The sequence below is a fragment of the Rhododendron vialii genome, chromosome 11a, assembly GCF_030253575.1.
Source record: "Rhododendron vialii isolate Sample 1 chromosome 11a, ASM3025357v1".
NCBI classification, from domain to species: Eukaryota; Viridiplantae; Streptophyta; class Magnoliopsida; order Ericales; family Ericaceae; genus Rhododendron; species Rhododendron vialii.
In genome coordinates this window covers 35,831,940-35,846,561 of record NC_080567.1, presented here as the reverse complement: position 1 = coordinate 35,846,561, position 14,622 = coordinate 35,831,940, and the positions used below count along the sequence as shown (strand labels likewise).

The 14,622-nt window shown below is 38.5% G+C and overlaps 2 protein-coding genes across 2 annotated transcripts; one reads left to right on the top strand and one right to left on the bottom strand.

The window, feature by feature from the left end:
- Window positions 1–2,032: 2,032 nt before the first annotated feature.
- Window positions 2,033–5,347, bottom strand: LOC131308465 (transcription factor bHLH95-like). Its single transcript, XM_058335402.1, has 3 exons — window positions 4,896–5,347; window positions 3,806–4,276; window positions 2,033–2,312 (listed from the first exon to the last, which is right to left on the bottom strand). The coding sequence occupies exons 1-3, from the start codon at window positions 5,250–5,252 to the stop codon at window positions 2,217–2,219; spliced, it is 924 nt and encodes a 307-aa protein (XP_058191385.1). The 5' UTR covers window positions 5,253–5,347; the 3' UTR covers window positions 2,033–2,216.
- A 7,755-nt stretch (window positions 5,348–13,102) lies between these two features.
- Window positions 13,103–13,835, top strand: LOC131307578 (small ribosomal subunit protein uS9-like). The gene has a single exon (XM_058334171.1). It carries the CDS (start codon window positions 13,204–13,206, stop codon window positions 13,645–13,647), a length of 444 nt encoding a protein of 147 aa, XP_058190154.1. The 5' UTR covers window positions 13,103–13,203; the 3' UTR covers window positions 13,648–13,835.
- The last annotated feature ends 787 nt before the right edge of the window (window positions 13,836–14,622 follow it).

Below are 14,622 nucleotides of genomic sequence, written 5' to 3'. Positions count from 1 at the left end.
GTAAGACAACAAATGTAGGTGATATATAACTAAGGTGATTACTTGGTATCTCAATTGTTTTTGATTCAGATTCTAGACTGCACATGGGTTCACCATGGCTCCCATCCATCCATACAAAAGAAAAATCGAATAGAGGGGAATCAAGACAAAAAAAAGAAGAAGAAGAGAGAACAAGAAGTGCAGATTGAAAACGCAGAATACTCGCATCTGCCCAGTCAACATTTGTTTTAATGAATAGTCAAAATACAGATAGATTGATGAATTTGCTCTTCAGAATCGTTTAACCAGCCTTACATATATATATAAGGCGTGCTGTTGAATAATTTGACAATTCCTGCAAAATTAGAAAACCTAATCATCAAGTGATCCTGGAAAATACTCACATTAAAGCAAATGCATGTGAGATGAAGTCCAACCCCTTCTACTGCAGATAATCCACATCTACTAATGTTTTTAGGTTGGTTTTCCATTTTTGCGATGGGGCTGGTGTTCTCTTTCTAGCATTGTCAAATGCCCAACCAAGTTTTGATCCATCATTTTTGTCGGGATCAATCTTTTTTTCTAATAACGAACTAATTAAGGTGTTTAATTAGCTCAACTTATGCACACCTCAGCTAAATTTCGAGGATCCATAGTCTACTGGTTCTTATTGGGTTCATGAAAATTCATGCATTGATTGAAGCCCCAAGAATCATGATCTAAGCAATTTGGACAAAAGAAAAACAATAATTTGCGTCCCACTCTCTGCTCAACTTTTTGAATTTTGGGGATTTGGGTTGAATTCCCTTGCGTGTGGCTAACCACTCTTTTGAACACTTATGAGTTTTGATTGTCCACGAGAAGCCATGCTTCACGCAATCAATGGTGGCTTGATTACATTACCTTTTTTTCTTCTTCTTTTGGTGTGTGTTGTTTTTTTTACTAAGGCTCCGTTTTGCTAAAGGAAATAAATACTAGTATTTATTTATTTTAATTCAAGTTGATATATTATGAGAGAATAACCTGTCTTGCATGGGATTTAGTTCCATTCTAGGGTCTCAGGTTCGATTCTTCTTGCCAACAACTCTTGGGGCCACCTCATTCCTACGCGTTATTGTGTGAAACGGGTGGGGCTGTAGGGATTAGTCTGAGGTGGGCGCAAGCTGGCCCAGGCCACCCTGCATTAACAAAAAAAAAAAAATCTATCTCTTAAATCGGAGAATAAGTACTTAAAAAAAAACCCTTAACAGAACGGGCCCAATTAAAGATCGTGTGTATGTGCGTTTATAGAGAGTGACAGTTGCTCAATGGCCAGGGATGCAGTGTGGATTTCGTCTCAAGGCCCATAAAAAAGCTCAAGTAAATGGGCTCATATCCTCAATGGGTTTTTTATGCTATCAATCTTGTGGCAGGTGCAAAGATTACTTTGGGCCACCCACAAACAGCTTAAGGAAATGGGCTCATATCCTCAATGGAATATGTCATAGATCAATCCTGTACGTGCAAGGTTTACTTTGGGCTAGGGTTGCAAACGAGCCAAATTTTAGAATGTTCATGTTTGTTCATTAATTTTTTAAGCAAACTCAAGGCGAGCTCAAGCTCAACTATGCATGTGCTTGAGAGAGACAGAGAGGGAGAGAGAGAGAGGCGACTGAATTGAGTTCATTAGTGTCGATTGGTGTTATAATTTTCCCATTGAACAACTGGAAAAATATTTGTGAATCTGTGGAAAATGTTGGAGGATTTTCTCTATTTTGACTTTGCGACGTGAACAAATTATAAATGTAATCTACAAATTAAAGGAGGAGGAGGGGCCTGGGGACCACGTCGCTGTGTCCAGGAGCACTTATTATATATGTTTGCCTATCTACAGTTTTAGCAGAAGTTCTAAAGGTTAATTGACTTATTCGGAAACCTAGCCATTTACCTCTTTTAACCTCCATTGAATCAAGTAGATGAACGTACACACCGAATTCAGAAAGAGAGATTTCTGTACATCGGAGGAATGCAAAATATGAAAAGCAGATTGATATATTTTGGAAACTTAGGAGTATATTTGAACCACTGAAGCCAGCTTGTAACACATTGATGAGGAAATTGTCAAAGACACAAACTACCTAGCCAGCTAGAATGCTGATTTGACTATATATATATATATATCTTACAAATTTGGGACAAACTTTTGGGGAAAAGGAAAAAGAACCAGCTAGCTAGCATTATCTTGTGAGTTGAATTTTTCAGGAGGAGAGCCACTGCATTATCTCTCCTGCTGCTTGCTTGTATATTTCTTCCACTGGGAATGCCTCAGGAAGCTGATCATGAGCTATCCTAGCCTGTTCAATAAAATTCGATCGCGACCAGTTAAGAAACCAAATCATACATAATTAATAACTTATGATCGATATATGTGTATGTAAAGGTTGACAGTAAAACTGTATCTTCTGATACCTTACAAGCACGATAGCCCATGCTTACGCTCTCGCTCTCGTGCATCCACATTTGAAGTGGTTATTATTTTCACTCTCGTGTAACCTAGGTTTGGGAGTAGTACTCCAAAACTCGGGTTACTTTCTCCTTTGAACAGTTATGAGGTGGGAAACATACTAAAAAGGGGTCCGGTCTTCATCATTGTAACAGATACAGGACTAATTTATTTATCGACATCTATAGCTGTTTAAAATCATGTAAACACAACTATGCACACGCACTAATACTTCCTCTTTCTTTTCTCATTTATCTTAGTTGTTCAATGCTAGCTCATTTGCCAATAGGTGGAGTGAGATCCTGATTTGGCCTTCATCTGTGTCGATATGGATATATATATTCATGACCACTTTGATGTTTTAAATGAGCAAGTTCTACTTGTATTGAGATGGTCAAATCCAGGTTATACACTAGCCCTAATTAACGAGCATATTAAAAACCCTAGTTCATCAAGAAGAGTCACTTTAGGGCTTCATATGAGGTTTCAAAACATTGGTGGAGCTATATAGGAAACCGAGCGGCCCCGCTCCGCCATTTAAAATATTTTACGTACGAATACAATGAGATGTAATATGATGATTAACTATATCACTAGTATTGCGATTTCTGAAATTTTAAATAATTTTGGTTTAATCTAGTGAAAAATTAAAGTGTGTGTTTACATCGTCATGTTTCTCAATTTCCTTCATAGAAAAAAAAAAAATCACGCCTATGTATTGGAATGGTCGACTAAACCACAAAGAAATATCAATTAATTTATGTACTGCGTATAAATATTACACCATGTATTAAGTAAATTTACATGAAAATATACTTCTCTTAAGTTGGCCTCCCTCGGACCAAAATTCTAGCTTCGTCACTGGCTAATACTTACTAGAAAACACAATAGATGAGCCTAGACCTCCAATTCCAGTGATTCAATCACTGGCCTAGTTTTAGAAACTTACTCAATGACATGAACTAGGCGAAAATATTAGAGAGTGATACATAATCATTACTTTAATAGAAAAGCTATTAATGTTATACCAACATTACACAACATTTCAAGTAAATTTACGTGAAAATACTTCTCTTAAGTTGGTCTCCCTCGATCGGACTAAAATTCTGGCTCCGCCATTGGCCAATACTAGCAAACACAATCAATGAACCTAGACCTTCAATTCCGGTGATTCCACAGGCCTAATTTTCGAAACTTACTCAATGACATGACCTAGGCCAAAGAATTAGAGAGTGATGTCATTACCTTAATAGAAAAGAAAATCATATTCACCCACCTATACAAGTGCAATAATGAGAGATTGAAGTTTTTGATAAATGGAAAAAAGGAATTTTTGGGACTTACACGAGCTTGTATCATGAGCATGGTCCAGTTCTGATCCGAGGAAACATGAGCAGATACCACATCTATTTTGTGCTTCTCCAGCACATAACATATGGCTGTGAAAAGCCCTGGTTTCTTTGGCGCGCAAATGTTGATCTGTGCTTGCTCACCGCACACATTCAGAACGACATTTTGGGAAGTCCATGTTTGAAAGATAGGAGGAAACCGGGAGACCAACGGTAGAACTGAGTTGGAAGAGTTTGAGTTTGCGGGAGTACTAGTATTGGCCAAATTACTTGAAGAAACTTGATCGGCTATGAACGCTTCCCTCGAGTCAATAGCTAGCTTCTGCGGGGTGACTACAGATGGTTCGTAATTGATGGGTGTAACTCCGTGGAGCCTTTCGAGCTTTTTTCTTTGAAGCTTTTGAAGAGTTTGTTGCAGGGTTCTTATGTAGTTCACGGCTTCATCAACTATTGTAGACTTGTCTGCCTGTACGTAATTCATCGTGAATTAATTATAAAGGATGGTTACGAATAATAAAATGGGTTATTTGGAACACCAGTTATGTCATACACGACAAGTATTGTACATTAATTAGGTTTCTGTTAAATTACACATTAATTAGGTTTTAAAGAACTTGAACAAAAGATACTCAAATGATCATAGGATTAAATAAGAGAATTGTAATTAATGTGAATGCCTAGTTAGCTAATAAAACCAATTTAATCTACTAATGACCCAGCCACAAATCACCACTTAACCTCAAGGAACTTGGTTAACTACACAACATATGAACGAGAGAGAGAGAGAGAGAGAGAGAGAGAGAGAGAGAGAGAGAGAGAGAGAGAGAGAGAGAGAGAGAGAGAGAGATTGCCCTCCAAGAAAAAGGAGGGGGAAGGAAAGGCGTGGATGTGGAAAATACCCTAGCAAGAACAAGTACTTAACAAACCATATATAATTAAAAAAAAAAAAATCTCTTGAATATAATATAATATAATTGCCTTTCAAAAAACTAAACAAACCAACCATATAATTAAAGATATATAACATAAATGAAATCTACATACTCATTGAAAATTGAACTCGAAGAAGAAATGAATTTCTTTACCTTAGGAGGGAGTTGAGGAAGCAAAGCATGAAGATTAGAAAACATGTTCCTCATCTTCTTCCTCCTTTCTCTCTCTGTCCATATATGTATCTCATGATCTGACTCGCCGCCACTTTTTCCTTCATTCCCCTCCTCGTCGCCGCCGCCACCACTCCCCTTTCCTTTCTTCTTCCCACCCACACTCCTTTTCTTCCCACCCGTCGCCGCCTGCACCGCCTCCACTTCCTTCCCCGTCGGGGTCTGAGTATTAGACTCCAAATCCGGTGGCTTCCCACCGGATCCAGAATTATCTGAATTCGCAAAAGCCCACGATTGGGATTCCCATACAAAGTTCTCATGTTCGCCTACCTCAGACATGGCTAGCTAGTTAGAAGAAAAGGAAAACAATTAAGAGAACAAATTGTTTATAGAGAGAGAGAGAGAGAGAGAGAGAGAGAGAGAGAGAGTCTTATGAGGGAAGAAGGGAAGGTGGGAGGGGTTTAAAAAAGGGTGGCAAAAGGGAAGGTTGTCTAAGGTGTGGAAGAAGAGAAGAGAAGAGATGAGGTGATTCGCTTTGGGGTTAGGAAGATCCCAAAATACAATCATAAGCCAAAATGCCGTTACTGGCTTCAAAACAAAAAGACGGATTAGCTAAAGCTAGCCTACCTAGCGCCTTGTACAATATTTTCTTTTCTCCCTCCATTTTAGGGTCCCACTGCGATGGTGTTGGCCCACCTGGCCACAGCCATGACATTCACCGCATCCCCAAAACACACACACACACACTCTCTCTCTCTGGCGTAGATCGGAAGAGCCAAACACACCTTATGTCATGACCATATAGTCGGGTAGGAGCTGAATTATTGACCAGGTTTACAAATTGAACGAGTTGAATATGATCTTGAACTCGAGTAGTTTGGCACGTTTATCGCGTGAGTCGAGAGTTTAGATTGAATTTAGTTGAAAATAAGGTGCAAGTTTTTTTAACACTAATTGGCCGAAGCGATCGATAATTGGTCAGTCACATTTAACAAGACTCCCTTGGGGGAGAATTAGACAACAGTACTTATTCATTTACGAGGGATCATTACATGAGAGCTATCTTGATATTCATTTTCCGGGACTAATTGGTTTCTTAATTGATTTATTAAAATGAAAGTGTAATTTGGGTGCAATTAACAGGGGTTCTTAATTATCATGTGATCGATCAGTGGTGATCCAACTGTCTAATTATTACGAAATTCGAGCGTTACGTGAATGTGCAGTGATGATATATTGTCGCAAATGTGTTTTGTCGCCATGCAAGCCTTTGTACTATTATTAATGCATGATGCACTTTACACATTAATGACAGCGTTAGCTCTGTTGCTAATCATTACCGTGAAGCAGTATCCGCTTTATTGACACCTCAAATTATTCACTAACCCTCCGTTTGTTTAGGCGTAAAATGTTTTATCTATTTTTCAGTATTTAGTTGTATAAAAAATGATGAAAACATTTTACGTGTAAAATTTTTTCTATTAATTGGATGAAAATGACTTACCCTTAAATTTTTCGTAAGTTATTTTCCGAAATGAACCCGCTACATTCTTCTTCAATTTTCACTGCTCAGTTTCCTCGATCATCTGTCCTGACCCACGTTTAATTCCAATACTCTCAAATCTCTCAATCGTTTAAGCCCCCTCCTCTCTCTTTATACTATTTTGTCGATTTCTGAAAATATTTTTTAAGTGCCAACCAAACATCGAAAAATATTTTACATCGAAACAAGCGGAGCCTAAGATACCAAAGGACTCCTGTCCAAGTTGGTAACTCTTGCATCTCCTCCTCGTATGAAAGGTCAGGGTTTGAGTCCTATCGTTGGCATTTGGAATTCAGGGCTATGAATATATGGACTCTAAAATTCTTTGTAGATTAATCTACTGACACCTCGCTAACTCCTACTGATGCAAACAATATTGCAAAAAAAAAAAAAAAAAGTCACTAAGATACAAACACACAATGGTAAAAATATTTCACAACTATGCATACTCACATTTAAGGATTTTTTTATAACTCAGAGCCTGTTCCAGAAAACAAATAAGAACTTATTTTTTGTCCAATAATAAGGGTTGTTCCAAAAAAATAAGAAGGTGGTACTTATTTTTTCAAAATTTACATAGGTACCAATGGGCGCCGGGGAGGGAAATCATACCGACGGCCGCGCCGGGCCTTCTCCGGCCACCGGACGGCCAATCCGAGCCGTTCAAAAATTCTATAAAAAAAAATCGAGGGGGCCTCTGCGGGAATCAACGACATCCGAGGTGTGTAGGGTGCTTGATCCGAGCACCCATTTTCTGTGTAGGGTGCTTGATCATATATACACGGAAAAGGGGTGCTCGGATCAAGCACCCTACACATCTCGGATGCCGTTGATTCTTGCGCAAGCCCCCTTGTTTTTTTTTTAAAGAATTTTTGGACGGCTCGAATCGGCCGTCCGGTGGCCGGAGACGGCCCGGCGCGGCCGCTAGTACGATTTCCCTCCGTCGGCGCCCATTATCATAGCAACAGTCTTATTTTTTGTATTAGGCAACTTCAAGCTCAAAAATCATGTGTTTACGCAAATAATTTTCCTACCACTATGGACCTTGTTTAATAGATCTCATTGAGATCTTTAATACGGTGCAAAAAAAATTGAATTTTTTTTTCATTTACATTATTTTTGAGTTTGAAAATGTGAAAGGAACTTTTTATTTGGGTTTTGTGGAATGACCCGTTTTATTTTTTAATGAGAAGTGACAAAATAAGTACTTATTTTTTAAGAAGATTTTCGGAACGGAGCCTCAGTATCCACGTAATTGCGGATCAAAAAAAAGTATCCAGTTAATCACCTTTTAATGGCAGGATCACTATCTTCTACGTAAGATATTAGAGAAGTTCAGCTTTTAATTGCAAAATCACAATCTTGTAAGATATTTTTGCCGTTATCAATTAGGCCGTAGAAGTACTGCTTGCTCCAATTGCATAAGGACCAAGTCACCTATAAATGAAATGTTTTCCTTACCTCAATTTCCTTTAGCCAAATAATAGTGAAGATGTTATACTCCGATCCTGCGATTGAAATTGCACAAAAATATATGTACAAAAAGATTTTGGCATAGGTGATTTGACTCCAAAGAATGTAATGTCCAATAAGTTAAATGAATTGCATATACAATAAAATTAAAGTATTTTATGCCCACTCATTGTACAAGGCGTTTCCATTATATATTAATGTAAAGGTTACGAATTGTACTCTTATATTCTACGACGACTCTCCAGGACTCTAGAGGATAAAGAAATGATCATTATGTTTGGCTTGTTAAATTTTAGAACGTGATGCGATAAAATTGACAGACGTCTATGGCATAACCATATAATACGGAAACCATCACATACGAGAAAGCCAACGAGTTCATGACAATGATCCACACCCACAGATATCAGAACACTCTTCGTTGCCTTAGGATAACACACATGTAGTAATTTGCTACCTTAAAATTTAAATAATCAAGTACTATGGTACTATTCCTTTAATTGTTTTCTTTTTTCTCGTGTGAATTAACCTATTAAGACTGCTAATCCATTGAAGTTTTGAAAACAAGTGTATTGCACGAAACATATCAGCGGCTGCTTGCTGGCGATAGAGAAGATTTCTTGGTAAAGAGAAAAAGGCAAAGATCATGGGGGAACGTCACCAACTTATAGAGAGCAGTACAAGTCAGGAAATGGCCGTTATTTTTATCATTTCAGAATCTGGTTCTGGTTCTTAATTTGCGGCTGGCTGGTCGGTCCCTTTTCTTTTCTTGGATTGGACTAGCTAGTTGTTTTTTGTACACTGCACTAAATTCACTACCGGATTGTATTCTACTTCGATCTGACGCTTCAAGTCTCATCATCTTACGTTATCTCAACCATTCATTAGAAAGAGTTTGGTTATTGAGCATGCATTTTGTTTTCACAAAAAAACGAAATTGATTGGATAGTGATAGCCACATGATCGGACAGATATTGTTTTTGCAAACTGAATATGGGAAAATTTACAATACACACTATTTATTTGGGTGTGTATCATATGCATCTCCAAAATGTTATGAATTATAGAGAAAACGTTTTGAATCGTATTGTTAGAAAGTTACGAATCAGGTATAAAGGTTACGAGATATACTAAAATGTTATGAATCATTATGAAAATATTACGAATCGTACTGTTGAAAGGTTATGAATTTTAGAACAAAAGTTACGAAACACACTAAAATGTTATGAATGAACCAAAAAATAGGTACATATGGTACACTCTTTTAAGGAGTGTATTGTAGTCTTTCTCACTAAATGGACATTGCAATTTAGAAAACGAACGGTAAGACAAATTTGTTTGGATCCAATTAAAATTAATGCTCAATGAACTCTATAGATGAATTGTTCGAATCATTGGGATGAAATTTCCAATGATACTACCGAAGTGCACTACGATCCGATAGTGCATTCGATGCACTACAACGACCCTATTCCTCTCCTATGATTTCCCCTGGCCTCTTCAAATGGGGTATGATATATGTCTATTATTAAAATCAATTGGGACTAGCTCAGTTGGTTATGACACTTGCATCTCACTAGGCAATCAAGAGTTTGAGTCTCTTCATCTCCGTGTGAGTGTTATTATCTTAGAGGGCTTTCTCTTTTTTTCTTTCTTTTTTTCTATCCTATGATGGCCTTATTTTCTTGTACTGGTTGAGTTGTTCAATTTGGTTGTCTCGTGATCTCTCACAATTAATGTAGTGTCCCGAATTTGTAATTATATACTTCATATCTGATGCTCTTCTATTGATTGACAAAAAAAAAAAAAAAATCTGTTATAAATAATCTTTGTCGCCATGTGATATTTATTTTTTTATTTCAATTTTATTTGAGGCATGTGCTAAAATAGAATTCAAAACATATAACAGCATGGATATATTAATGTGTTCACTTTAATTTCAGTGGGCCCAATATAGTTATGACATTTATATCCTGAAAATCATTGTTCCCCTCATATATCCTCAAACTCAATACCACGTACGACAAAGTGAGAATAAAGCTATCGTTCAGTTGAAATAAATATCGAAGTTGTCAATTTGTAGATTTAGTCCAGATTCTCATCCATTGAAATAAATAAATTTAATTATACATGCACCGATAACTTAGGTAACAAAAATGGATTAATTAGTGCAGGAAAAACAAACACATTAAGCAACAAAAACAAACACATTAATTAAATCGATACTTGATCGCAAGTGTAATCAGAGACGGAACGAGACATGGGCATATGGAGGCCAAGGCCCCCCGCAATTTGGGTTTTTTTTCCTTAAATTTTAATATTAATAATTCACATGAGTGGCCCTTGAAATAAAAGAATTGGACACTTTTTCAACTTCACAAGACCTAATTTTTTCAACTTTGCAAATCTGAGCCCTATGGGCGGTGGATAATCCATATTTAATGCGAAAAAAAGTTAGAGTTTCACGGTGCTTTCTACAACTATCAATGCACTTTTCCGAATATTTATACACTTTTCACAGACATCGATGCAATTTTATGCACATTAATGTTGCTCGCTGGGTTGAGATTAGCATTTTCATATTTCAGCCATCCGTTTACGAAATTCTGGTACTGTCCCTAAATGTAAGGGTGCGTGAGTGGAGAGTGTACTACAATACATTAATACATCCGGAATAATTTATGAAAAACTAATCCCATGAAATTACTACCCGGTAATTTAAGGCCCCGTTCCGGAAACCTTCTTAAAAAATAAGTACTTATTTTGCCACTTCTCATTCAAAAATAAGAAGGGTCATTCCACAAAACCCAAATAAAAAGTTCCTTTCACATTTTCAAACTCAAAAATCATGTAAATGAAAAAAAAAATCAATTTTTTTTTGCACCGTATTAAAGATTTCAATGAGACCTATCAAACAAGATCCATAGTGATAGGAAAATTATTTGTGTAAACACATGATTTTTGAGCTTGAAGTTGCCTTATACAAAAATAAGACTGTTGCTATGATAATGGGCGCCGGCGGAGGGAAATCGTACCGGCAGCCGCGTCGGGCCGTCTCCGGCTACCGGACGGCCGATCCGAGCTGTCCAAAAATTCTAAAAAAAAAAACCAAGGGGCCAATGCGGGAATCAACGGCATCCGAGGTGTGTAGGGTGCTTGATCCGAGCACCCATTTTCCGTGTATATGTGATGATCATATATACACGGAAAAGGGGTGCTTGGATCAAGCACCCTACACACTTCGGATGCCGTTGATTCCCGCGACGGCCCCCTTGGTTTTTTTTTATAGAATTTTTGGACGGCTCGGATCGGCCGTCCGGTGGCCGGAGATGGCCCGGCGCGGCCGCTGATACGATTTCCCTCTCCGGCGCCCATTGGTTCCTATATAAATTTTGAAAAATAAGCACCTCCTTCTTATTTTTTAGAGAACAAGCCTTCTTATTCAACAAAAAATAAGATCTTATTTGGGTTGTGGAACACAGCCTAAATCTCAAAGGGAGCCGTGAAATTACTACCTGGGTTGAGATTAACATTTTCATATATGCATTCTAGGACGGAGTCGTTTTCTTTAGCTTTTTGCATTGATCAAATTGGAATGATTTGAGCAGCAGTAGTCCTTACGGGACTTCGGGTTGGTGTTGTGCAGTGAGGTTCGTACTGTGCACCTCTGAGCTGTCAGATCGTGCATCCGACTGCTCAGATCTCATTTCGACAACCAACGATTGAGAGTCGTTCATTGCTGAGATGAGATCTAAGCCGTCGAATGCACGATCCGACGACTTAGAGGTCCGTAGCATGATGCTGCACAATTTACTGCACAACACTATCCCCAATTCGTCCGTGATGTATCTTAGTTTCAATCTTGTCGTTAGTAAAATTTGGAAGGAATAGTTATTGTGTCATAATCGACCCTACATAGATTTTTACTACTGTTTTAAAGTTTGAATTCACATGCATCGCGTACATACGATCTTCTGATCCCAACAACGATCACCTCTAACTCATTCCTAAGGACTCTATAAACTCGAGTTTTTGGTTACCGTTTTTAAGTTTGAATTCACATGCATCCCGTACATACGATCCTCTGATCCCAGCAACGATCACCTCTAACTCATTCCTAATTAAGGACTCTTTAAACTCAAGTTTTTGGTTACTGTTTTTAAGTTTGAATCCACATGCATTGCGTACATACGATCCCCTGATCCCAGCAACGATCACCTCTAACTCATTCCTAAGGACCCTTTAAACTCGAGTTTTTGGTTAGGTATTAGAATTAGTTTGTTGAGTGATTCGGAGTGCTAGGTTTTAGAAGAAAACAAAAGGTAAATTTTGTAAATTGATATTCACACTCTATTTTTTTATTATTCACACTTCCTTTTTTGTCTTTTAGCAAAAAAAAATGCATACACTTTCAACACTTCAAAAAACCAAAAAAAAGGGAGTGAATATCAATTCCCTAAATTTTTAGAATACTCCAACATAGATCAACAAAATTATACATTTAGCCGATGAAAAAAAAAACTCACACATTTACTCGGGCAAGGTGGCAAAAGATTGGGTTATTTATTTATCCTGATTGGGTTTGGGCTTTGATTAATTGGTTTTTTAGCTTGGGCAAACGGACTTTTGGGCTTCATATTTATTGGGCTCCTCACATCCAAATAACGGCCCACAAGAAACGTATGGTTCAATTTCGAAGCCCGTCCCACCCTCCAGCAACAAGATGGCAGTTTTGTTATTCAGCCGAACTATCTGGATATTTTCAACCGCAAACTCTTGTACATGGCCACAAACTTTGTATGAATGGACGCAAACTATTTCACATAAACGCAAACTTTGAGCCTTTTTGGCTAAATAAGTTAATTGACTTATTTTTTTGTCTTTATTCTTTTATTATGATTCAATCTTTTTTTGAATAATAACGAAAAAAATTAATTTAATAACTTATTTTTTACTTCATTTAAAAAATGGATTTCAAGTATAATTTTGTAATTTTTTAAATTTCTCTCATCATGATGAAATAATAATTTATTATAAAAAAATTGACCAAAAACGAACAAATGAATATTTTTTTTATTGACGAAAAATAAAATTTAAGCCCGGCTTACGTGCACAGATGGCAGTTTTGTAATTCACGGGAACACCACTTCCAACTTCACCTCAAAACCCTAACCTGAACCAAATAAATACGGAGTACCTTCTTCTTACACCTCCTTCCCAACGCCTCCAACACATTTCCCCCAAGCAAACCATTCTAGGGTTAGGGAAACGACAATGGCAGCCGCCGCCCCCCCTGTCGAGTCCGTCCAGTGCTTCGGCCGCAAGAAGACCGCCGTTGCCGTCACCTACTGCAAGCGCGGCCGCGGCTTGATCAAGATCAACGGCTGCCCCATCGAGCTCATCGAGCCCGAGATCCTCCGCTACAAGGCCTACGAGCCCATCCTCCTCCTCGGCCGCCAGCGCTTCTCCGGCGTCGACATGCGCATACGCGTCAAGGGCGGGGGCCACACATCTCAGATCTACGCCATACGCCAGAGCATCGCCAAGGCTCTCGTCGCCTTCTACCAGAAGTACGTCGACGAGCAGTCGAAGAAGGAGATTAAGGATATCCTTGTGAGGTATGATAGGACCTTGCTCGTGGCGGATCCGAGGCGATGCGAGCCGAAGAAGTTCGGTGGGCGCGGTGCACGTGCGAGGTTCCAGAAGTCGTACCGTTAAGACTTCGTTCGCCAGTATGGTTCGTATTAGTCTGGTTTTGGTTAGTGCTTTTTGTTGAATTAAGTTTGTTATGGAGGAATTGGAATTGAGACTTTTGTTGTCATGGTTTTTCATTTTGGATGTGAACTGCTTCGGTTAATTTGTGTCGATGCCACAATATTATACTATCTCGATCATGTGTTCTATAATTCTGTTATACGGAGCTGCGACTGATTCTAGAATTGCCTGTTTTGCTCTCGTGTGGTTTTTTGCTAGGGCTGCAAACTTGCGTGCAAAGTTGTTTGCAGCTCTGAGTTTTGGCCTGCTCGGCTCGTTAGTTAACATACCGGCTCAAACTCGAGTTTTAAGCTCATTTAGTAATCGAAGCCGCACCTGATTAACTGGAAATTCTGCTCGTTTATAAGGGCTTGGCTCGTTTGAAAGGCTCGACTTAGCTATCAAGGCTCCTGCTTCGTTTAGTTAACAAACCCAATTTGTACACCTCGATACTATTGGAGCCGAGCTCGAGTTAGGTTTTTTGTGCTCGACTTGAGGTAGACTAGTTTTGAACGAGCTGAGCTTCAACCCCAGTTATTGCATTATGGCATACTTCCAAAGCCTTTCTTCTGATAGTTAGTTATTGCATTGTGGCATAACTATATACTAGGGTTCAGGCACGGCGCAATGCATTTTGAACGCAATTAAAATGAATTACGAAACTATTGACCAACCCCGCCAACGAAACTGATTTATATGGAAATTAGGTTCAAAAAGAGTTCTTTAGTGCATGCTCGTGCCCGAAGACGCAGATCGAATAATCAGAAAAATGGAGTCAAGAGAGAGTGCCTGAAATCGACTTGCTTCGTGATTGAAATGAGAGAGAGAGAGAGAGAGAGAGAGAGAGAGAGAGAGAGAGAGAGAGAGAGAGAGAGAGAGAGAGAGAGAGAGAGAGAGAGAGATATGAATTTTGAACGTGAGATTTAATTAGTGGCAATC